The 25,566-nt window shown below is 40.9% G+C and overlaps 1 protein-coding gene across 4 annotated transcripts in view; it reads left to right on the top strand.

Annotated features, from left to right (window-relative positions):
- The window catches only part of LOC149250454 (SH2 domain-containing protein A-like), a 241,259-nt gene extending 216,188 nt beyond the window's left edge, over positions 1–25,071 (top strand). For 3 of the 4 annotated variants that reach the window (XR_016266831.1, XR_016266832.1, XR_016266830.1), the window contains 3 exons: positions 24,090–24,173; positions 24,315–24,450; positions 24,547–25,071. Coding sequence is in view for 1 of the 4 variants with exons in the window: in XM_089459094.1 (XP_089315220.1) it covers positions 24,090–24,173; positions 24,315–24,351 (121 nt within the window). In the remaining 3 variants the exon portion in view is untranslated. Of the gene's footprint in view, positions 1–24,089; positions 24,174–24,314 lie in introns of all 4 variants that reach the window. The other variant, XM_089459094.1, reaches the window with a different exon arrangement.
- Positions 25,072–25,566: the final 495 nt, after the last annotated feature.

Below are 25,566 nucleotides of genomic sequence, written 5' to 3' on the forward strand. Positions count from 1 at the left end.
TGTTGCATGCATTTACTACTTTAAATTGTGAAATTTTGTCTCTATTATAGCATTTCTCAATGTATGGGCCATGTAATGTGAACGAAATCTCCTAGGGATAATTCTATCAATGAATGGACCTTGATAAGCCATCACCTTTTGCACATCGAAATATAAAAGCCGCAAGATTTGCTTCTCTTTGACCTAGAAGGCTAGCGAAGTGGTCTTGTGGCCTCCTTGACCAAGAATCAAAGATCTTCACTTATATTTATCATAGACTCCATTCTCCCAAGACTAAGACACTGATCTACCAAGAGGTGGTCACCTAAAATCATACCCTTAACACCTTTTCCTAGATCTAGCCAAATTGGGTCACCTAGGGCATCATTTTTCGACAATCAATCCCTCCAAAAAGTTCGATCTCCTAGTCTCTCCTGCGTTGGTGTCTCCTCAAGACCTCCTCCAGATTTGAGGCCATTTCGACTGTGGAGTTGTGAGAAAAGCCAAGCCCCAGCTTCGAGATCAAACTTTGCCCTAACATCCCCAAGGCTAGTGTCTCATAGGATCAAGTCAACACCTTTAAGTGAAATTTTTTTTTTTGATCCTTTCCCCCACCTTGTCTAGGGTAAGAACATCACTGGTTGCCATATTCTTTCTTCCTATCCCACAATGGGTCCACTTGGTCCCGTGTGGTCCTGTTCCTTTGAAAGGACAATTCTTCAAGAACCATTCGGGATACCAATTTCAATAAGGATTTTAGGGATTGGGAAACTCCTTCACAAGTCATATCCCATAAACCTAACTCTCAAATCATCCCTTCCTTTTCCTAGAAGACATTGTACCTTGCTTAAAAAGCAAGCAAGCTCCATCTTTCAAGCTCTTCTGGAAAGAGGATTATTTGGGTCACTCCATATCCATTCATTGATTTATCCTTCATCGGTGACTCCATAATATATCGGGTCTCCTCCCATTGGTGAAAGTCCGCAAATAGAAGGGAGCCTTAGCTGAGGTGACAGTGGGCTAAGTCTCCATTCCTTGCCCTTGGTCTAGTGTTTGCCCTTTAAGGACCCCCTTTAGGTCCCTTGCTAGCAGTAACAGGAGGATGGGTTGGGATTGGTTTTCGCTTTATTTATGATGACATATCCATCGATACCCTGGGGAAGGAGGGTCATTATTTTCCCTTGCATGAAAGAGGGTAGTTGGAAGTAATTGATTCTCCTTTTCGGGAAGACCCTATCTTTGATACTAATGATGAGGGAATTGATAAGGCCCTTGCTTCTACCTGCCTTCCTTGTGATTTTGGGAATATATCCAAATCACTTGAGCCTTCATAATATGATTTTCAGGAAAGGAGCCCCATTGAATACAATACCTCACCTCTTCCATTGCCTTTCCTTTTGGTTCATCATTTTGAGTCATCCATAAGTGATTCCCTTACACCTTGTCATATGACCTCAAGTGACCATGAGACCTTCCCCCTTCTTAGTGTCAACGAAGAGCCCCTCATTGACTATACTTTATCTCCTTGGACACACTCTCAGGGGTTCGATCACTCCATGACCTCCCCTCTCCAATGTGACCATCACCTTGAGAAACATATTTGTTGCCCTCCTTCTGTTCCTCACCCTTCGTTCCTCTCTCATCACAACCTTGCAGCATCTACAAAGCACATTATTATGAGCAATGATTGTGATAAGAAGTTCTTAAGGGTAAACATTCATTCTAGCATTGTGTACTTAGACGGGAGGCCCTGCACTTCTAGATTGACTCATTTTCCTTCTCTTAGGGATTCCTCTTACCTAGCATGGAAACCATGTTTTTGCACCTCCCGCCCGCATCATCCTCCATGTGATTGGGTTTGCATTCACTTTGGGATTTGCTGCATGAGTAATCATATAGGCAGACATATCTATATTGATTTGATGATATGTTGGTTGCACTGGCTTTATGATTACACTTAATATTATCTTCGTCGCATGCATGTTAGGGTAGGATGCATTGCATGCTTATTTCCTTATTAGAACTAACATCATATGATATTTTCATGATAAATTAGTTGCATTTAGATTAAATTTGCACTTTAATTTCTTCTTGTTTTTACGGCCTAATGCTAAGCATGGGTGATCATAAGACACCACAAAAACATGATGCCTCGTGTGCTTGGTTTTTGATATGTGCAGGTAACAAGTTTGGGGTACCAAGAGATCATTGTTGTTCTCATGACCTCCTGCTTGAGTAGCTTCGCGCACTTACCGAGAGCCCATGTCCCAGTTGGAGCCAGATGTTACCCACCCCCTGTTGGTAGTATGCATAGGAGAAAATTTTTCTCCTAGATGGTCCTCAGCCGACAGCCAACAATCCCCAGATAGCTCGATGTGCCACTTTTTCTACCACCTGAAACTGCCATGTGGTCTCTCACCCATCTATTATGAATGTATGTTTGAAGGTGGGCCTCTCGACCCTAAAGGTATGACTCTTCATTGGCATACTTGAGTAATTTTCCTTACTTGTCATGGGCACTTTTGGGCATGAATTGGTGGGGGGATTCAACAAAAAGAGTGGTTTAGGTTTGTATTCTTGTCTCCACTGCCCGATTTCGTGGTTACCCTTGTATCCTAGTCCCGCGGGATCTCCTTTACTAACCATTTGGGTTTTGGGCTGACACGACATGGGAAATCCCGATTTTGGTTGCGTGGTCTCACTCCCTGATACCACCTACACACTCCCATTCCACTCATTTTAGCCCTATTTATCTATTTTCCCATTCGGGTCTACATGTGTCCACCGGATCCACATAGGGTTAGCCTCGTCCTCTCCTTGTCCACACATTGGGTTGGGCCTAGAACGAAGCCCCGGAGGTGGATGCAGCTAAAAAGAAAAGAAAAAGCATAATTTGGCCACACTCAATAGGAAATGTACCACAAAATGCAAAAGATACAAATTTAGAATGTGGGAAAAAACCAAACATGAGCTCTACCCCTTATTCCTGGCCATCACCCTGGTTCCTATGGGCCCTAGATGAGCCCCCTCTATCATTAAGGAACCCATGATTGTTCGAACCCCTGGTGGGCAATGAACCGCCCTACCTTAAGGGGGTATCCACTGCTACATATTACATATCATGCTCTCATCCCCTAGAGCCTCGAATAGTTATGAAGAAAAATCAATAAAAGGCAACATGCATATGAAGAAGGGTGGAAAAACAAAGGTTATGGTAACTCATGTACCACGTTTTTCTCCCTCCTACACTCACATGCCCAGGTGTGGGCTTCCCTCATTATAGCTACCCATGAAACTTGACATGTGGTTTGAATGGTTCCCTTGATCTCCACTCCATTCCGTTATTATATCATTTGCTACCTACCACTTAAAGAATGTACCATGAACATGTCACCCCCTTTAGAGGTTGAAACCACCTAATAGGGTCTTTGGTTAACCCCCTATTGAGCTTGGAGACACTTGTACATGTCAAAGCCCACTATGGAAGGGCATGCCACCATGAAGTGCCCCATTGATCCCATGACTTGTAAGTTTTATTACTTGAGTATTCTAATGACTTATTGTATTGGAGGGCAAGGGGATGCATTGGATCTTATGTAGGATTGCAGGTGGGTCTTCATTTGGGGCTTGGTCTCCCTATACGGGGTCTTAGCCATCCAGAAGGTCACATTGACACTTGTAGGATGAGTGTTGAGAGCCATGTGCCTCCACCATAGCAGATATTACTTCATGGATCCCCAACACCGATCATTGATTGCTCGTGTTCCATCTTTTTGGATGAGGATGATGCACCTGGTTCACCATGCCCAACTAGCTCCACACTTGCACCAAACACTTGGCAGATGTTCCAGGGACTAAAGGATGTCTCACTCTCCCGCTGTAGAGGGAGGGCTTACATTACCATCCTAGCCCTTACAGATGGTCTACAGGCATTTTTGATCCACTTGGAGATCCATGAGGATGTCCTTGTGCCCCCCACACCCATCTTGGAGCACCACAGGTTCTTGCTCGGAAAACAAGGGGCTAACCTCTTGTCCACTATGTTGGAAGTCCATTTCTACATAATGGCATCGTTGAACTTTATTAGGCTTGCTCAAAGGCCGAATGACTTACTGTATTGATCTGGCCCCCTTGAGAGGCTTATTCATGTATTATTGAACTATTTGGTGGGTTTGTCACTAAAAGTATTGTTATTATGCACATTATTTTATTTTTGGGGCTAAATTAGGCCAATTTAGCTAAATCGAATTCATTAGAGAGTGTATAAATAGAAGTGAGATGAATCATTTGTATCATCATCACTTGGATTGGGTCTCTCTCTCTTGTGAGATTTTCGCTATCCTTCTTGGAGGACGAATTTGGATGTAATGGATGAATTTTGATGTTTGGATATCTCTCTCTTGTCTTGGAGCTTCATTATTGGCATAATATGATGATTGGATATACTCTTTTTGCACATGTAAGTACTCTTTTCATGCTTATTCTTGTTATTTACTTTATGACATTGATGTTGTTGGGATTTTCGCTATATTAGATCTGAAATTTACTGCTTTTCTTATGTGAAATTGTGGAAATTTAGTCTTTATAGCGTTGCATCATCTTATGTATCATGTGTAAAGGGGTGAATGTTCCTAGAGATTGTTTCTATTGAACATATCTTGATAAGTCATCAATTATTGCACATTGAAGTATAAACTCTTCCAGCTGTTGCTTTTAGGCCCTTATTGCTATGCGAAGTTGTCTAGGAGGCTCCTTGATTGGGTGAAGTTCTTCTAAAACACAAATTTCATCTTGACTCCATATTCCCCAAAGGATTAGGCACTGATCCTCCATTGGTGATCACTCAAAAGGATATCTTTCTCACCTCACTTTCTTTCTTTATAGGCCTAGCTCCCATAGGTGACCTAGGGCATGAATTTTATCACGATTAACCCATCCAAAAAGTTTGATCTCTTTCCCTCTACTGCAATGTTGTTTCTTCTAGACGCCCTCCAAATTTGAAGCAATCCGAATGGTGGGATCTTGAGATATTTCAAGCCCTAGCTCTAAGATCGATTCTTGCCCTTGGTTTCCCTTGGCTAGTGACTTCATTGGGATCATTGCATCAAAATTACTGAAAATTTCCCTTTTGATCCCCTTCTCCTCCTCAATTAGGTTAAGCACACCCCTGATTGATCAAATCTACCCCTTTGTCCTAAATTTGGGTCCACTTGGTCCTGTGTGGTCCCACAACTTATTGAAGCTAAATTCACAAAGACTTTTCGGAAACCAAATTTTCACAAGGATTTCTAGGACTAGGCATCACCTTTACAAGTCTTATACACAAACCCTAGTTTTTGAAATCCCCTTGGCCATTCCTAGAGATCCATACATCTTGTTTCTCAAGCAAGCAGACCATACAATTGAGTTTCTCTTGTGAACTGGCCTTAGGAATTGTTGTCACCTATCACACACACCTAAGTTAGTGAGAAAATCCCTGAACCCCACAAGTTGTGATTGGTGGCAAATTAAGAGATGGGGCTCTCACCTATTCCCAACTCTCTCCTTTTAAGCTCTCTCTTAGGTTAGCTAAGGGGGGTGGCTTCTAAATGGAAAACTAAGTTAAAAAGGATGTGAGGTTTCTAGAATATGTTAAAAAGGATGTGAGGTTTCTAGAATATGTTAGAGTGAATTGCATTACTTTTAATATTATGAGCAAATATGATGAGCAACATGAAATAAAATATATAACCATCAACACACGAATCAAAGATTTATTTGCATAAAACGAGTGCCTTCAATATTGCTTAAAATAAATATATTTGTTCGAGAAAAATGAAGTGCTTCAAATTGAAACACAAGTAACCCTGTCAATCAAATACAAGATGTTAGCAATATATGATATCACATGCAAGATATAAAATTTGCTTTCAAGAAATGCTTTCAAAATATATAATCATTCACAAAATCCAAAGCATGTATGGAAGCAATATAGAGTGACTTGCAAAGGAAACAAATTAAACTTTACTTGCAAAAGTGAACAAGATGATACTTGCCTAAATAAGATAATCAATTCAAGACATTTGCATCAATGACAAGTACATGAAATAATTTGCAAGTAAAATAGTAAAATGTGTTAGCATGAAATGCACTTAAACTAAGATTAAATGCAATTATCTTGGTTAATTTTAATCTAAATGCCTAGTCTAGATGTGACCTTTCTTTCAACTGTTTTGAAACAAGTCTCTTATGTAAGTTGTGGAAGGGGTCCAAGGAAAGACAACCAAAGCTATATTAACAATACCTCCCTTGGATTACCCAACACACCCGATGCCTCCGGCGCTACAGAGACTATGGCTCTGACGACTGCAAGGTCACCGTGTTAACCACATAAGAGGGTCTATGTCCCTAAAGTTGATGAAAAAAAGGGTTTCCTAAAAGATGTCTTTCAACCAAGCTTATGCTTGGAGGTAAATTTTATTAGTGATGCAAGTTATACTAATATACCTAAATGGAATGCAAGTGAGTTTATTAGTGGTTGTAAAAGAAAATGCCTCAAGTAAATGGAAATATGTTCAATGAGATAACTTAGATAATTGCTCAAAATACAAAAACATAAGCTTCATAAGCACACGAGATTGTAAGTTTCTCAATGTAAGTATTTTAACAAATGATATATCAATGATTAACTAAAGCAATGAAATGAGATGAAGCTTCAAAGTATGATACGCTGGCAAAGTGAGAAAAAAACTTTAAAATAAATGAGAAAGTAACCAATGAACCTATAATGAAGCAAGTTGTTAAATTAACTAAATCTAACTTTGCCACACGAATTGAAATGCTTGCATATAATGAAATAAGTTGCTCCAAAAGTGAAATTTCAAGTTGTACTTAAAAACAAAATTTCAATGCAAGATATGAAATGGGAACTAGTAACGAAATTAAATTTAGAAAGTTAGATTGTGATAGCGAGATTGTGTTAATTCTTAAGGTATGCAAAATGAAAACTAAGAAAACAATGGAAGATCAATCCACCCACATGTTTCTCCTTCTAAAGAAAGAGAAAAGAACGCCTTGGGTGAAACCCAAACTCCAACAAGAAAAACTAAGTTTTTTATTAGATTGTTACAAAGATGAGAAACCTTCCCAAAAGGTCTCAAGTAAAACCTCAAGAGGAATATTTACAACATGAGATTTTTCAAGCACTAGACTTCCTTCTTGAAAGTTAAAATTAGAAACCGAGGTAAGTACAATAAAAATGTTCTCAAGATTGAAAATGTTAGGTGTCTCTTGGTATTCCAAAGCTTAGCCTCCAATGGTTAATGAAACTTTGCCAGAGAGGAAGCTAGCCTTCTATGCCCATGACCTCCTAGAAGATGAACTTCAAAAAAGCTTGAGAGGATCTACAAGAAAATGGGTAGAGTTTGAGTGATTTTTCTTCAATGCTCTTGTCACCAACACTCCAACTTAGGGCTGCAAAATCAAGAGACAATTAGTGTAGAGAGAACATGTGAAACAAATAAATATAATACAAATAGTGTACAAGAAACCAAATCAAGTGATGGGGGTGAAACTCATCACTTGTTTTAGTTTAGAAAATGCTCTCAAGAAGCTAATATAAAATCAATGAAGCACTATTTGAAAAGATTTAAATTATGAAATGGTTTGCTTGTATACAAGTTATGTCCAACGAATCCTTGCAAGAACACTTTTCTATAAGATGAACTATGAAAATCCAAATAACAAATGGGAGTTCCTTTGAAGATGCTTCAAGAGTGGGTTGGTCTCCCAAAGACTCTCCCTTACGTTTGATCCAAAAAAAATAATTCTTCTACAACACTCCAATCACACATTAGTCCATATAAATTTAGAAAAAAGAAACAATGAATTGAAACTTCTAGAAATTTATGTGAAAATAAACTAGAATTTTCAATATGTAGAGCCTACTTCTCAAAACAAATGTTAATACAAAATAGTGTTGCACTAGAAAGTCTACAAAAGTATATGGAAAATGAAATAAATCAAAGCATAAATAGAAGAGATTATACCAACAGCTTACAATGCACCATGCTCCAAAAAAAGAACACCCATGAATGGACACCTAAAGTCTTTTTATTGAAACTTTTGAAAAATGTACAAAGTAGCAGTGCTTCTACATACACAATAGCTAGTAACAAGAGATACAAAATGAAAACTCAAAACTCTATTATATAGAGGAATGAGGCAAATCATAATGAAAAACCATGTGACAAGTGTGATGATGACAAGCCCAAGGCTCCTTCATGCAATTCAATTTCCCCCAAGTGGTCATTCGAATTCCTCCAGAGAAGCCCATGCAATCCTTGAGGAGGAGAACTCATTGTTGAAGAAGGGACATGTGTATGTGGGAGTGGAGTGGTGGGAGACCACTCTCCAGTCATCTTTAGTCAAACTCCAAGTCCAAATCCCAGCAAATGATGACTCATCAAGCCAATTCAAATTTCTCTCCTCATTAAATATATTTTCCTTGAGAAATTCGTGGTCTCCTCCATAAAAATTCGATTTCTTTGGAGCACATGTCTTTTCCTTAAATTAAGGAATCCACGTCACCTTGGAACTTCACTTTGATTCCTCAATGATTTTCCACCTCATTTCCACATCATTTAGCATGTGTGGATATTTATTTTTCTCCATTTAGTTAATTGTTGGCTTAATTTATTGCCACATTTTCCACTAGACTTAAGAAAAGTGGATTGTGAGGGTCTCAAACACATTTTTACCCCTCAAAGTGTGTTATAGTAAAAAGTTGAGGGTGAGAAGTGTAATTTTGAGCATACATACCCCATACAACTTCTCTAGATATCACTTATTACATATTACATTCATATTTTATTCAAATTTCCACCCTGTGGGAAACTAAAAAAATTTAAAAAATGACCCCTAGACCCAACCAAATTCCATTAAATTTTACGAGTAATCTAGTATGGTAATATACAATTACTCTAGACACTAGGACTCATCCAAGGCCTCGCCTTCAAACTGTACTCCAGCTTTGGGGGTATGCTTGGAGGAAAAAACTCAATTAATTATTAAATTTTTGGAGGAATATGATAATTAACCAATTGAAAAAAACCTCCCAGAGTAGACTCACTTGATGAAAATGTCTCAAGTCACCTAGGCCTGGTACATGACTCAAACTCATCATACTAGCATCACTTTACATCATTTGCGTAGGGCTTGTGGAATTTGGGCATAATAGAAGAAGATGAGAAGAAGAAGTAGAGTTGAAAAACTCTGGTGATATGATGATCTCTGATGGTACAAGCAACCTTTGGTACATCCTTGGGCATGGAGTCTTAAGAAAATCTTCAGGTGCCACTCCAGTGTTCAACAGGAATCATTCCTTGTCCTTTTATTGACTCGTTCATCTAGTGATTCCCTTTATACTGGGTCTCCTCCCATCGGTGAAAGTTCGTAAAGAGTAGGGAGCCTTAATTGAGGTGACATTGGACTATCGCTCCATTGTTTCTCTTGACCTAGTAGTTTCCCTTTTAGGACCCCCTCCTAAAACCCCTGCTAGTATGAGCGGTAACAATGTCGAGGGATCCATGAAGTGGTACACTTCTCTCTGTTGTGGTGGAGGCCCATGGTTCTTAACGCTCACCCTACAAGTGCTAATGTGACCCTCTGGAGGGCTTGGACCCCATATAGGGAGACCAAACACCAAATGGAGACCCACTTGCAATCTTGCATAAGATCCAATGCATCTCCCTGCCTTCCAGTACAACAAATCATTAGAGTAATTAAGTAAAGGAGCTTACAAATCATGGAAAACAAGTGGCCACTTCACGGTGCCATGCCCTTTCATAATGGGCTTTGGTATGTACAGGTGTCTCCAAGCTCAATAAAAAAGGTTAACCAATGATTCTATTAGGTAGTTTCAGCCTACAAAGGGGGTGACATGTCCATGGTACATCCATCAAGTCGTAGGTAGCATGTGATATAATGATGGAACGGAGTGGGGGACCAAGGGGAAGGCTCCAAGCCACATGCCATGGTACAAGGGTAGTTGTAATAAGGGATGCCCACACTTGGGTATATGAATGTAGGAGGGAGCAATCGTGGTACATAAGTTACCTCGACTTTTGCTTTTCCACCCTTCTTCATATGCCTTTTTCCATCGATTGATTTTTCTTCATAAATGCTCAAAGCTCCAAGAGATGAGAGCATGATGTGTAGTGTATAGCAGTGGATACCCCCTTAAGGTGGGGAAGTTCATCGCCCACCAGGGGTTAGGACAATCATGGGTTCCTTAATGATAGAGGGGGCTCATATGGGGCCCATAGTAACCAGGGTGATGGCCATAGATAAGGGGTGGGGCTCATGTTTGGTTTTTTCCCATATGCTAAATCTGTATGTCTCGACCATTTTTTGCATTTTTTGGTACATTTCCTATTGAGAGTGGCCAAATTGTGCTTTTTCCTTTTCTTTTAGTTGCATCAACCCCCGGGGCATTATTCTAGGCCTGACCCAAGATGTGGACAAGGGGAGGGGGAGGCTAATTCCTTGTGGACCCAGTGGACAAATGTGGACCTAGATGGAAAAATGATGAATGTGGTTGTAATGAGCGGAGGGGAATAATGTATATGGTATTGGGAAGCGAGACCACACAACCAAAATCAGGGTTTCCCATGTAGTGTTATCCCTAAAGCTAATAGCCAGTAAAGGAGATCCCACGGGACTAGGATACAAGGTTAACTATCAAATTGGGCAAAGGAGACAAGAGTATAGACCTAACCCACTCATTCTGCTGAATCCCCCCACTAATCCATGCCCAAAAGTGTCCATTGTGTCTTATGATCACCCATGCTTAGTGTTAGGCCATAAAATCAACAGAAAAATTAAATATGCAAATTTGAATCTAAATGCAACTAATCTACCATGAGAAATATCATATGGCATTAGTTCTAATACGAAAATCAGCATGCAATGCATCCTACTATACCATGCATATAGTACAATGTCAAGTATCAAGGAAAGGGGTGATACGACTTAACTTGACCGGTTGTGGCCATAGTTCGTCGTTGAGTTTAGCAATGTAATAATAGTCCTCCCCAACTTTCCCGTGAATCTTGATAGGCATTAGGTCTTTATCGATGAAGACTAAGTCCCCGGCCCCTGAGTCTAACATACAATTATGTAATAGGAGGTTGTTGACAGCCAAAGTGAGCATAAATGACTCACACCCACGGTTTCACTCAGGAATATGAATGTTTTGCAGTCTTCAGACAATTTTTCCTCTTCAAAACCTAGGGATTTCTTAATTTGCTATTATTGTTCAGGAAGTTTCACAATCTCTTTCAAAGGAACGACTATATTTATTTTCCCTATAGTAGTCTCTATGTCAATGTTAAGTCCAACTTCTTTGCCCTTCTCTTTCTTCTTGAGGTTCTCTTTCCTTGGGGGATCCTTTTTCAGATTAGCTTTAATTTTGGGATCCTTTTTAGGAGGAATTTTAGGGAGTTTCTTTAGGAGAGGCTTGCTTGGGAAATGAGTCATCTTTCGTGAATATTGAACTCCTTTGAATCTTCCATTATCATCAGCATTAAGAATGGGCTCCTCCTTTTCCTCTTTTATAGTGACCTCGCTAATGAGACGATGCGTGTATGAACCTCCCAATAAAATGTTGAAGACATCAGATTCTACGAGGTTAGCCTGCTCATCTACTTCATTATCACTCTCGTCCTTTTCACCTTTCTCATCTTCAAAAGATGAATCTTGCTCCACTACATTAGTCGGAGCCAAAGTGTTTGGGACTTGGGATGAGCTTGCCTTATCTTCTTCATTTTGCTTCTTAGGAAAGGGTTTTCCTTTGGGACATAACTAAATTTTTGGTTCCTTTCCAAGGCAGTGATTTTGTTCATGATGACCCTGTCACGTGAGTTGAATTATTCACTAAGCCTTTCCATTTTCGTAAGGATGGCCAGAAGGGTTTATTCGTGTCGGTCTTTGGATTTTTCCTTCTTGACTTTGCATTTGGCTCTAGGGTGGTCATTGGCATCCACTTTCGAGATTCAAAAGTTTTCTTCAACTTCCATTGCTATCTCTTTAGCTTCCGCCAATGTGGAAGGTTTCTTGTCTCTTAATGCACAGGTTAGGTGGCCACCCACAACCTTTATGAATTTGTCAAGGATGTTGGCATCAAGGGGTTTTAAATGATTAGGGATGTCCCTAACGACCCTATCAAACTTTTGAATGAATCCCCGGATGTCTTAGCTTCCCCTAGTTATTTGATAAAAGTTTTCAATGTTAAAGGTTCATTGGGCATTGCATGACCATCTTATCATGAATAGGTCCTCAAATTCATCGGAATCTTCTATGCATGCAGGGGGATGGCTAAGATACCCTTCTCTTGCTTGTCCTTCAAGTGATAAAGCAAAAAGCATCATGAGCATGTCCTCATCAAAAATCATTCTATGGGACATGTGCCAATAGAATTCTTCAACAAAATCACGGGCACTCATGGTAGCATCACCCTTGAATTTGGGTAACCATTGGTTATACTTCTCAGGTAATGGTTTAGGATCATCACTCAACTTCAAAGGGGCAAAGACACTAACCAAATGTATTTCATTCTTGGTCATTATGGGACGGTCAGTGGTAGCACTAGATGCCATCTTTGGGGTGGGATCATTGACCTTTTCGAACTGAAGAAGAAGAGTAGTTCTAACAGGGGATGGAGTTCGTTCTCCCAATTTTGCAGCGACCCTAGTTGAAAGAGGAATATTGTCGCCTTCAAGTAAATTGGGGGTTTGGACAATGAATGGAGTCGCCAGAGGAATGTTTATAAATGTTGTCAATGAATCAATTTCGCAATCATTCACTAGGGAGGTAGACCTACTTCCTCCCCGGCAACGGTGCAAAAATGTTACTGCTCAAATTAGCAGGGGTCCTAGAGGGGCACTTGCTAGGTCAAGAGCAACAATGGAGCTATAGTGCATTGTAACCATAGCTAAAGCTCCCTACTCACGGACTTTCACCGATGGGAGGAGACCCGGTACATGTAGGGAATCACATATGAAGGGTAAATCAATGAAATGGATAGGAAGTGATTCCAATAACCCTTCCCAGGAGAAACTCAAAATTAGGGCTCGCTTGCTTTTTAGGCAAGGTGTAAGGTTCTCTAGGAGGGGTTGATGAGGATTTGAGGGCTAGGTTTAAGGAATATGACTTGCAAAGGAGCTTCCTAATCCCTAAAATCATAATGGAACTTGGTTTCCCAAGTGGTTTTTGAAGAATCAATTTTGATAGGAAATGGGACCACACGGGACCAAGTGGACCCTCGGATAGGTCAAGATAATGGGATTTAGCAAGTAATGGTGTACTTGACCCAACTAGGGAAGAGAAAGGGATCAAAGAAAGAATTTCTAATAAAGGAAATATGATGATCCCAATAAGGCTACTAGCTTAAAGAAACCAAGGGCGAGATTAGATCATGAGGGTAGGGCTTGGGATATCTCATGATCCCACTGTCGGAATTCCCTCAAATTTGGAGGAGATCTAGGAGACATACCAGCGTAGTAGGAGCCAAGAGATCGAAAATTTTTGGTGAGTGGTTTCCAAGAAATGTGATGCCCTAAGAGACCTAATGGGACTAGGCCTAGAAAAGGGAAGAAGGTGAGAGGAAAATTAGGTTTTAAGGTGATCACCTTATGGTAGACCAGTGCTTAATCCTTTGGGGAGATTAGATTCAAAAGAACACTGATTATGGATTTCGTTTTCTAGGTCAAGGAGGGTTCAAAGACAACTTCACTTAGCATTAGGGCAAAGGATAGTAGCTTTGAAAGCTTTATGCTTCGTTTTGCAAGAATAGATAGCTTATCGGGATAAATTTAACAATGGAACATCCCTAGGAACATTCATTCATTATACATGGTTGATACCTTAAGAGGCGCTATCTAGAAACATAATTTCCACAGCTTCCCATAAATGGACGCAACAAATTAGACCTAGAATAGCGAAAATTTCATCATCAATGCATGTGACAAAGTAAAAGAAAGAATAGCATTAAATTGTACTTACATGTATAAGAATATATCCAACCATCAAAATTTTTCCAATCAAGAAGATCCAAGACATGAGAAATGATCCAAACATCAAAATTCATTCCATGCTCCAAAATTTCGTCCACCAAGAAGGATAATCAAAATCTCTTAAGATATACAAGTCCAAACCAAGTGATGATGCTAAAATGAAATCACATCATTTGTATTTATACATGTCCAAATGAATAAGATTTGCGTAATGAGGTCTAATTGAGCCCCTAAAATAAAATAATGTACAAGATAACTAACTTTTGGTGATAAACCCACCAAACTAACTCAAAATCAAAAGAGTAAGCCTCTCAAGAGGTCGAATGATCAATAATGCATGTTGTTGGGCCTTGGAGGAGGCCTAATGAAGTGGCCCCTTGTTCTCCAAGTAGTAAAACTGTGGTGCTCTCAAGTGGATATGGGGACACACAAGTGTCCTCATGGGTCTCCAAACAAATCGAACATGCCCATAGACCATTTGCAAGGGCTCGGATGATAGTATAAATGATACCACATCATCATACAACTCCTGGGTCATCTGCCAAGTGCATAATGTCACTGTGGGGCCAACTGGGCATGGTGAACCAGGTGCATCTTCTTCGTCCAATAGGTGAACAGTAAGTGATCTCTGAGTGACTCTGGGGATCCATGGAATGGTATTTGCTGCTGTGAACATGTGTCAACGTAGCCCTCTAGAGGGTTAAGACCCCGTATAGGGAGACCAAACCGAAAATGGAGACCATCTGCAATCTTGCATAAGATCCAATGCATCCTCGTACCTTCCAGCATGATCAAGTCATTAAAGCAATCAAGTAAAGAATTTACAAACCATGGAAAACAAGTGGGCACTTCATAATTGCATGCCCTTCCATAATGGGCTTTGGGATGTGCTAATATCTCCAAGCTCCAAGTGAGGGTTAACCAATCATCCTATTAGGTGGTTTTTGCTTCCAAAGGGGGTGATATATACATGGAACATCCTTCAAATGGTGGTGGCATGTGATATAATGATGGAAAAAAGTAGGGAATGAAGGGTAACAACCTGAGTCACATGCCATGGTAGAAGGGTAGTCAATAAAAAGGGAATCCCACACTTTGGTAAATGATATGTAGGAGGGAGCAATCGTGGTACATGAGTTGCCCCAGCCTTGATTTTTCCACCCTTCTTTATAGGTCTTTTTCCTTTTATGATTTTCTTTGGCTAACTTCTCGGGGCTCAAAGGAATGAGAGCATGACGTGCAAAGTATAGTAGTGGATACCCCTTTTTAAGGTGGGGTAGTTCATCGCCCACCAAGGGTTGGGACAATAATGGGTTCCTAAATGATAACGAAGGCTCATCTACGGCCTATAGGAACTAGAGTAATAGCCATGGAAAGGTTAGAGATCATGTATTGGTGTTTGCCCACGTGCTTAATATGTTTGTTCCGGCCATCTTTTGCATTTTGTGGTACAATTTCCTGTTGAATGTGTCCAACTATGTTTTTTTTTTTTTAGCTACATCAACCTCCAGGGCATCGTTCCAGGCCTGACCCAAGATGTGGGCAAGGGGAGGGGGTGGCTGACCCAATGTGGACCCACTAGAAGAATGTCGACCGAGGTGTGAGAAGTGATGAAAGGGGTATAAGGAGCGGAAGAGGAGTGATATATGTGAATTGAGGGGCGGGACCACGTATCCAAAATCAGGGTTTCCCATGTAATACCATCCCAGAAACCCAAAGGCTAGTAAAAGAGATCCCACGGGACTAGGGTTCAAGGTTAACATCGCAAAAGAGACCTAGGGGACAAGAGCACAGACTTAGTCCACTCTTTCCACCGAATCCCCCCATTATGCCACGCCCAAAAGTTTCCATGATAAGTGAACTAAAATACTTAATTACCAAATGACAAGGCATACCTTTAGGCTTGGGAGGCCCACCTTCAAACATATGATCATAACAGATGGGTGAGGGACAACACGACTGGATCACGTGGCAAAGAAATGGCATAACGAGCTAGTTGGTGTCTACAAGGGGCTGCTAGCTGCCGGCTTAGGACCATCATGAAGAATTTTTTTTTTCCTAGGGATATCACCACAAAATGGTGGGTAACAAACCTTACATCCATGTTCTCTCACACTTAAAACCTTTATGATATTCTCGGGCAAGCCCAAATTCATGTTACCTCCCCACCCTCTTCCTGTTACCTATTCTCAGATAGAGATATTAGAGAGGCCATTTGGGTGATGAACAACAACCAAGCAGCCGATGAGGAAGGCTACTAAGAAGAGTTCTTTAAGCATGTTTTTTGTGCTTTGGTTGGCTACTTGGCTGATCTCTTCAACCATGTAGTCCTTGAAGGCTTTTGACCGGCATGGTCACACCAGATCATCCATTCGATCCACAAATCAGGGTCCAACTCAAATCCCAATAACTACAGAATGATCATGGTGGACCACACGTTCTCGAAGTTGTATGCTACTATTCTACATAGGAAGCTCTCTAGTGATCTTGAGCAGAGACGACTTAGAGCTAGAGGATAGGCAGGTTTTCGACCGGCTCATCAGACCATTGACCACATCTTCACCCTCCACGCTGTGATTGAGGAGGCACAACACCACTCTTCGAAAGTCTATTGTTGTTTCGTAGATTTTTGGAAATCCTTTGACTCTGTTTTGAGGGAAGCCTTACTCCAAAGACTCAGAGATATTGGCATCTCTGCGACCCTATTGGCAACTGTTATGCGCCTATATGAGTCCTTCCTTGGTCGTCTTCACATGGCTCATGTAATCTCTGATTTCAACCAAAGCACTATTGGGGTTAAATAGGGTTGTCCATTGTCCCCTACCCTGTTTGGGATCTATATTGATGAGTTGGAGGCATTTCTACATGAGCATATCCAAGACACTGATGGTTGCCTTCTGTTAGTTTTTGGTAGCATCAGAAGTGCTCTAGCCTTGAAAATTGGTGGAAAGGCTAAGGCACATGAGTTCTAAAGAACCCATAAACCGTTTGGTGAAATTCCACCCGGATTGTATTTTATTAAAATAATTAATATTTTTAATGAAGTTCCTAAGTCTAAACTTAGGGAAATTAAAATATTAATGGGTATTAATCAAAATATGGGTGAGAATGATCTAGAAGGCGGATCAAGTCATGTTTTAATCTTAGCCGTTGATTAAAGACTTAATCTCGGCCATTGAAGACTCAACAGGAAAAGTATAAAATGGAGGCTTGGGGTTCATTTGGAAACACACATGGAGAGAACGAATTGATTTGGAGTTCGATTTCTGGGGCTAGGAAGCTGAGAAATTCAAACTAGGTGATCATTCAGCAGCAGAGGGGCAGTGAGAATCCGAGAGAAAGACTTTCCGGAGAATATTGACAAAGAGGCGGAGAGAGCTTGTAGAGAGATAACACAATAGCCAGGAGAGCTAACGCTGGGCCAGTTTACGCCCACGCAGCCTTGATATAGATCCAGAAGGGCCAATGCAAAGGGGAAAGCTGCCTGTCACGTAGAAGCCGGAATTGTCGGGATAACTGACACAGAGGGTAGAGAAGCTGATGCAGAGCCTACGCAGGGCCATCACAAAAGTAGTCTGGGTTAGCCAGTGTCGTGCTGGATTAGCCAGAATTTTGCTGGGTGAAGTGAAGTAAAACTCATTCAGATTTTCCGCCAATATTTTCTTTGTAAAGGACTGCTAGATGAGCATCCTAGATTTGTATTCAGATATTTCTCCTACATAATAATAAACCCTCAATACTATTGCACCGGTTTTCCCGCATTGGGTTTTTCCGACTATTGTGTCCAAAAATAAGTGTGTCCTATGTATCTTGTTCTTTTCTCTGTTTTCTGTTTCATGAGATCAAATATTTAATTAGTGTAGGCTGCAGAAGTAATTTGCTTCAATATTCAGAAGAATAACTTGATGAATGTAATTTAAAAATCATGTAGGTGAAGTAGATTTAGATTTGTTGCAGTAGGCGTTCCTTTAGTATAGGAATTTTCACACCTTCTTCACCAGGTTTTGATATCTATTCTACTCTTTGTTAACGATGTGGTCTTCCTCTCCTCATCCCCAGAATGATTACAGAGGTAGCTGGATGTCTTAGCTCTGTTTTGTGATCTTCGATAGTTGACGGTCAACTTGGGTAAAACCAATGTTATGATCTTCAATGGAGTGAAGAAAACTTCAGACCTTCACTTCCTATTCAGAGGGGAGGAGTTTCAGATCACCAACACATATAGGGTGCAATTCTCAGGTCCCCGCTTTAGTTTGTGACCAACGCTTTAGCCTCGGATCAACAAAGGATATGGATCCTTAGCCCTTCTCAAGAGATAATGCTTTTGACATCACTTCCAAGACATCTCGTCCAAGATGAGCCTCATGGACACCTTGATCCATCCCACTATTTAATATGGCTCAGAGATTTGGGAGCCATCTTTACTTGAGTCAAATTGGGCTTCAGCTGAGAGAGTCCAGATTCTTCTCCATTGCATCATTAGATACAAATAGACAATACCTCAACACATCACCCTTGCAGAGTTTGGAGCTCACCCCTTTCGGCTTGAGACAGTTTTTAGATTGGTTTCATTCTTGCATCGTGTCTGGGGCTTTGCAGACTCGATAAAGAGTAGGGAGCGATATTCTTACTTGGCATATTGCTCTTCTAAGACTATTGTTTGTTCTACTCCCTCAGGTCGGGCCAGATGTTGTTTTAAAGGAGTTTCAGATCTCTTAGAGTCAGTGGGCATTCAGTTGGATTGTCTCCCTCCTTTTCGATAGTCCTTAGATGCTTCAGGTCACCTTTTATCTACTAGACAGGAGTTGAACAAGATCATAATGTTACTTTTTGGTAGCATCGGATGTGCTCTAGCCATGAAAATTGGTGGAGAGGCTAAGGCACATGAGTTCTAAAGAACCCAAAAACCATTTGCTGAAATTCCACCCGAATTGTATTTTATTAAAATAATTAATATTTTTAATGGGGTTCCTAAGTCTAAACTTAGGAAAATTAAAGTATTAATGGGTATTAATCAAAATATGGGTGAGAATAATCTAGAAGGTAGATCAAGTCAAGTTTTAATCCTAGCCTTTGATTAGAGATTTAATCTCAGTCGTTGAAGTCTCAACAAGAAAAGTATAAGAAGGAGGTTTGGGGTTCATTTAAAAAAACACACGGAGAGAACGAATTGATTTGGAGTTCCATTTCTGGGGCTAGGAAACTGAGAATTCAAACTAAGTGATCATTCTACAACAGAGGGGTAGGGATAGTTTGGGAGTACTGACAGAGAGGCAGAGAAAATCTAGTGGAGGTAGCGTAGCAGCTAGAAGGATTGACGTTGGGCCAATCTCGGCCCACGCAAGCCTGATGCAGAGTCAGAAGGGCCAACGCAGAAGCAGTAGCTGCCCTCACGCAGAAAGTCGGAACTGTCGTGGAACAACCAGAACAACTGGGAAGTTTGACGTAGAAGGCAGAAGAGACAACGCAGAATTGGCGCATAGCCTAAAAGGCTGACGTAGGGCCTACGTAGGGCCAATGCAATGATAGCCGAGGTTAGCCAGTTCTACTGCCGGATTAGCTGGAAACTACTGGGTGAAGTGAGGTAAAACTCACTCAGTTTTCCGCCATTATTTTTCTCTGTCCCTGGATTTCCGGGGAGGGCATCCAACATTTGTATTCAGAATTACTGCTTAATAATAGAAAACCCTCAGAGTTGTTGCACTGGTTTTCCTGCATTGGGTTTTTTCAGGGACTATTTTGTCCAAAAATAACTGTGTCCTATGTATCTTGTTCTTTGCTCAGTTTTTTGTTTCATGTAATCAAATTTAAAGTAGTGTAGGCTACATAAGTAATTTACTTCAGTGTTCAGAAATAACTTGATAATGTATATTAAAATCAAGTAGAAGTAAATTCAGTTTTTGCTGCAGTAGGGGTTCCTTGGACTAGGAATTTTCACATGGTATCAGAGGGTTGATTTTGTAACAAGAAGAGCAGATCCAGCGCTGAGCAGAGAGGCCAAAAGCTGCACTTGGCAGCAATTCGAATCTCCTTGAAGGGATTGCGCAATCCTTGCCGGGAAGTAGAGATTTCGAGGAAATCTTTTCTCTGAGAGAGTCGACAGAGAAGTACTATTTCCAGTTTGTGAGTTTGCAGAGGCAGAGGGAGTGACATAGAGCCTCAGTGTAGTGCTTGAAGGGCGTAGTTTCTGCTGGGGCATAAATCTGTCAGAAAAGAGCGAAGACACATAGAAGGGAGTTTTCTCCTTAAAGAACTTTTCTCGCCAAAAGTTCGAATTTCTCACTTGTCGGGCAGCAGTGCTGAGCAATGACTAGAGGAGTCAATTCGACAGTTTGGGTGAGATGGCATTACATGGGCTCAAATATTAGGACAGGTTGGAAGGAGCTTCCAACTATGTCATATGGAAGACTAGAATCTTAGCTGTTCTGGAGTACAATCTCGAAGCTTACGTCAAGAGTGTTGTGGTTGTTCCTGCTGATAACGACCAGAAGAAGTACAAGGTCAAGTAGGGGAAGGCGAAGAGGTTCATACTCAATGGAGTTCGATATCATGTGGTCTCACACTTGCAGGGCAAGGATACAACCCGAGAGATGTGGGAAGCTTTGTCTTCACTATATGAAGGTTCTTCCAAACAACAAAAAATGTATTTAGAACAAAAGTTGCAATAGACATTGATGTAGAAGGGAGAAGGAGTTAACTCCTATCTTCAACGTCTTCAGGACACTAGAGACCAGCTTGCTGCAGTGGGGTCTACACCTCAGTCTACCGCGATGGTAAGGACAACCCTGAATGGAGTCTCGGATGAATGGAAAGTCTTCGTCCAAAGTATATTGGGCAGGGAAAGACTGCCTTCATGGGAGGAGATGTGGGCAACCCTTCAACAGGAGGAATTAAGGAGGGACTTGGTAAAGGCCAACCTCAATGGTAGCTGTGGGTGTGGCACGAAGGCCCAGGAGGAGGAGGAGAACGTAGCTCTAGCATCAGAAGGACAACAGAAGCAGAAGCGGAAGGACATTTCAAAGGTGAAATGTTTCAGATGTGGCGAGATGGGCCCCTTTGCATCCCAGTGTCCTTTGAAGCAAAAGGATAAGGATGAGAAACATGATCCTAAGGTTGCTCTAGCAAAGATTGATGAAGATGAGTTTTCCATGAGTGCCCATGCATCTCCAGGAGGGAAATGGGGCGATATCGAGCTGTAGTCAGGGGGACTACATGTGGGAAGGATCCTTGAGGAGTCCACCTCTTGGATCATCACCTTGCTATGGGAGCCCAAGATTCAGCAGTAGTGAGATGGATTTAGTGTCAGATGATGCAGTGGATTGTTTGGAGAGACAGATGCAGTAGCCGGAGACCAGAGACTGATCAGCGCAGAGCAAAGTTGACACCAGTGCAGATGGCACAATGCAGAAGTCAACAACATCACAGAAGATTTAGAGGGTCAGAGACTAGTAGCAGTCAGATTCCAACATTCATGGTATTATGCTGAACATAGTTAAAGTTCAATAGTTTTGGATGTTTTTTAGTTGCTTCTCTCAGCAACTGAGTTGCAGTACGAATGTAGTGTTAGCAGTGGCAGTGCTAGCAGCATAGCAGATGCAAAATTTGAGAGGAGTGCTAGCAGCATAGCAGATGCAACATTTGAGAGGGAGTTGTAGTACAAATGCAGTAGTGGCAGTGGCAGTGTCATGGGCAACAGTACAATAAAGTAGCAATACAATGTTGGTGGTAGCGACAGTGTGGAAAGGAGATGCTTCAGAGACAGAGCAACATACAGTTGGACATTGTTGCTAGAGCACTTTCCTTGCTAGGAGGGAGTGTTAGTTTTTGGTAGCATCAAATGTGCTCTAGCCATGAAAATTGGTGGAGAGGCTAAGGCACATGAGTTCTAAAGAACCCAGAAACTGTTTGGTGAAATTCCACCTGGATTGTATTTTATTAAAATAATTAATATTTTTAATGGGGTTCATAAGTCTAAACTTAGGAAAATTAAAGTATTAATGGGTATTAATCAAAATATGGGTGAGAATGATCTAGAAGGCAGATCAAGTCAAGTTTTAATTTTAGCCTTTGATTAGAGACTTAATCTCGACAGTTGAAGTCTCAACGAGAAAAGTATAAGAAAGAGGTTTTGGGTTCATTTAGAAAAACACATGGAGAGAATGAATTGATTTGGAGTTCGATTTTTGGGGCTAGGACGCTCAGAATTCGAACTAAGTGATCATTCTGCAGCAGAGGGGCAGGGATAGTTCGGGAGTATTGATAGAGAGGTGGAGAGAAGCTAGTGGAGGCAGCGCAACAGCTAGAAGGACTAACGCTAGGCCGTCTGGGTCCACGCAGGCCTGACGCAAAGCTAGAAGGGCCATCGCAGAAGCAGTGGTTGTGCTCACACAGAAAGCTGGAACTACTGGGGAATTGTCGGAACAACCGGGAAGGTTGACGTAGAAGGCAGAAGAGACGACACAGGGCTGATGCAGAGCCTGAAAGGCTGACGCAAGGCTTGTGCAGGGCCAACCCAGTGATAGCCAGGGTTAGCCAGCTCCACTGTCAGATCAACCAAAAACTATCGGGTGAAGTGAGGTAAAACTCACTTAGTTTTCCGCCATTATTTTTCTTTGTCATTGGATTGTCGAGGAGGGCATCCAACATTTGTATTCAGAATTACTACTCCTTTAGAGTTGCTGCACTGGTTTTCCTGCATTGGGTTTTTCCGAGGACTATTTTGTCCAAAAATAACTGTCTTATGTATCTTGTTCTTTGCTCAATTTTTTGTTTCATGTAATCAAATTTAAAGTAGTGTAGGCTACATAAGTAATTTACTTCAGTGTTCAGAAAATAACTTGATAATGTATATTAAAATCAAGTAGGAGAGGTAAATTCAATTTTTGCTGCAGTAGGGGTTCCTTGGACTAGGAATTTTCACACATCAGGGAGGAAATCTACAGACAGTTCGTCCAAGTCACCTGGGTCAATCCTCCCGGAGGGTTGCGCCCAAAGATGGCCTTCTACACTGAGCACTTCATGGAGTTGAGAGAGACAGGCTCATTGTTCGGCCCTATTATACATTTCACCATTGTATGCATGCTCTTCACATTCCTCTAGGCCAGTTTAGAGTAGGTTCTCATAGACTTCGGGTAGAGACGATCCACCAAATTGATAGATCAGACAAAATCTGCCATGTATGTCATTTACAGGAAGTGGAGACTGAGGTGCACTTCATTTTTGGATGCCCTGTCTATTACGAGATCAGAGGAAGGTTCCATTGCTTGTTCAGAGATTCTCAGACCCTCGCCTACTTTTTCAGGTATCCCGATCATAGATGTTTGGCCCTATATATGCAGGAGGCTCTCAGGTTCCGAACGCATATTCTTCAGCCTCCCATCAAACTAGACCCCACAGAGGATCATGACATTTTTAGGGTACTACCTTCAGACAGGGGCACCAAGAGGCCGATTGATACTAGTACATATCCAGACTCTAGATTAGTGAGGATCTGTGGGACCTAACCCCGCCACACGAGATCTTAGCAGAAAATCCATCTCATATCCATTCCTTGGAGACGGACTAGGTCCTCCAGACCTCAACAACATGTGAACTCCCCCAAGCAATGATTTCGTGGACAGTCTGCACTTTCCACCGGCTTTTCATTGGGCCAACAAACTTTGTTGAGTTTCTTCAGTGTTCTTCATTCAGCCTTAGAGGTTAGGAGAGATGGGTCTGATCCTCAAACCCATTAGCTCCTGGATCTTCTTCGCCAGGGCATTTCATGCATTGTATCTTTTATGTTCATGTATTGTATCATTTATACTTCATGCATTGTATTGTTTAAACTTTATATTCATGCTTTGTATCTTGTATCTTTTATAGGAGATCGTTTGGTTCTCCTACATTGTATGGACATCATTGTATTCAACAGTCCCTTTGACCTACTTTGTGGTCAAGAGTTGGACATAAATATAATTATAATTAATTAATTAATTTATCCTTTGCAAGCAGTAAATTTTTGGTTTAGAACTCTGGTGTGAAGTAACTTGCAAGCTGTAAAAAATCATTGTTTTGCAGGTCTAGTGGCAGTAACAGAATGGAGATGAAGCAGCCACTAGAGGAGCTATTATTGGCACAACCTGAATTATCTCAAGTATGCAGGTAAACTTAAATGTTGATCGTTACTTGTCTCTGTCTCACTTGTACTCTAATATGTGTATTGTTTTTGGTTCCATTGTCAACAGTTTGTGGAGTGAAACATTTTACAGAAATAAGTGTGTGGTTATGTCTGATTGAAAACAGAGTTCACAGTACTCAACAAGAGACGTCAAGCTCATGATTGGGGGATATTCCTAATGGCAAAACGATGATGTTGTTAATGAAAAAAGGGGGCTTTTACTTATCTGCTAGAAGCATTTGTTTCCAGGCATATGCGATGGTAACAACGGAGCTTGAGCCTGTTTTCTTATAAGATCTCGGATAAATCAATTTCATTGCATTCATGTTGTAAGGATTCTACTGATGTGAAATGCAGGTCAAAGAGATCCAACAGTAATATATTATGTAAGTACAATATCAGCTCAATCAATCAATTGTGCTCGCTGGCATGCTTCAAGTGATTCTTGATTCAATTACTGCTTAGAGATGAAGAAAAGAATAAATTCTATGTGAGAAGCTCCGGCTGTCTTATGGTTCTCACGACTTCTAGTTCTCTCAAATTTCATATCTACTTCCTCACCAGCCATAGACGGTCTAAAAGCACTGGAATAATGTACAGCAGTTTTATGGTTGAGATGTAACAAATGATTTTTGATTCCATTGCTGCCAAGAGGTGAAAAAAGGAACTACTTCTAGGTGAGAAGCTCTGGTTGTATTACGGTTATCACAATTTTTTGTTCTCTAGATATTTTTATGCCTACTGGCTCACCAGCCATATATGGTTTAAAAAGCACTGGAAAATTGTACAGCAGGTTTGTGGTTGAGATGTAAATAGATTATTTTTGTCGTCAACTTATTCTTCAGGTCAATGCAATGTATCTCTGTTTCCTGTGATTTTAAACCATGCGAAACCCTATGGCTTTAACAATATTTTCCGGGAACAAAGTAGACTTGAAATTTTTATGTCAAGTGCATGCATTTTGGGAGCCAAGAGAGGCTCGATTAGTTCTCCAAAAACATTTGCATCTGCACTTCTTCCTATATTATTTCAACTTGGTTTAATCCGTATCAGAACTCGCTTATCTATTCAGGGCAGACTATAATGACCTCACTCAGAACAGAGTAGAAACCATTTTTATCCCTTGTTTATCTACAAAGTTGTACCCATTTATAAGTTTATATGGACTAACACCTATTGATGGGAGACTGCTCATAATAGAGAACATTTGGCCCGATGATTGCAGTGAACCAAATGCAATTCCAGTTATACAGAAAAAAAGGGAGTTACTAGGGGGCTTATTCATGCCCCTGAATCACTTAGTCAAGGATACTAAAACAAAATAAGCAGAAAGTGACAAAATCAGACTGCTTAATTTCTATTGTGCTAATTAACAGT

The sequence above is a fragment of the Pinus tabuliformis genome, chromosome 7 (genome assembly GCF_031772625.1).
Source record: "Pinus tabuliformis cultivar Carrire ecotype Pingquan chromosome 7, CPIR1, whole genome shotgun sequence".
NCBI classification, from domain to species: Eukaryota; Viridiplantae; Streptophyta; class Pinopsida; order Pinales; family Pinaceae; genus Pinus; species Pinus tabuliformis.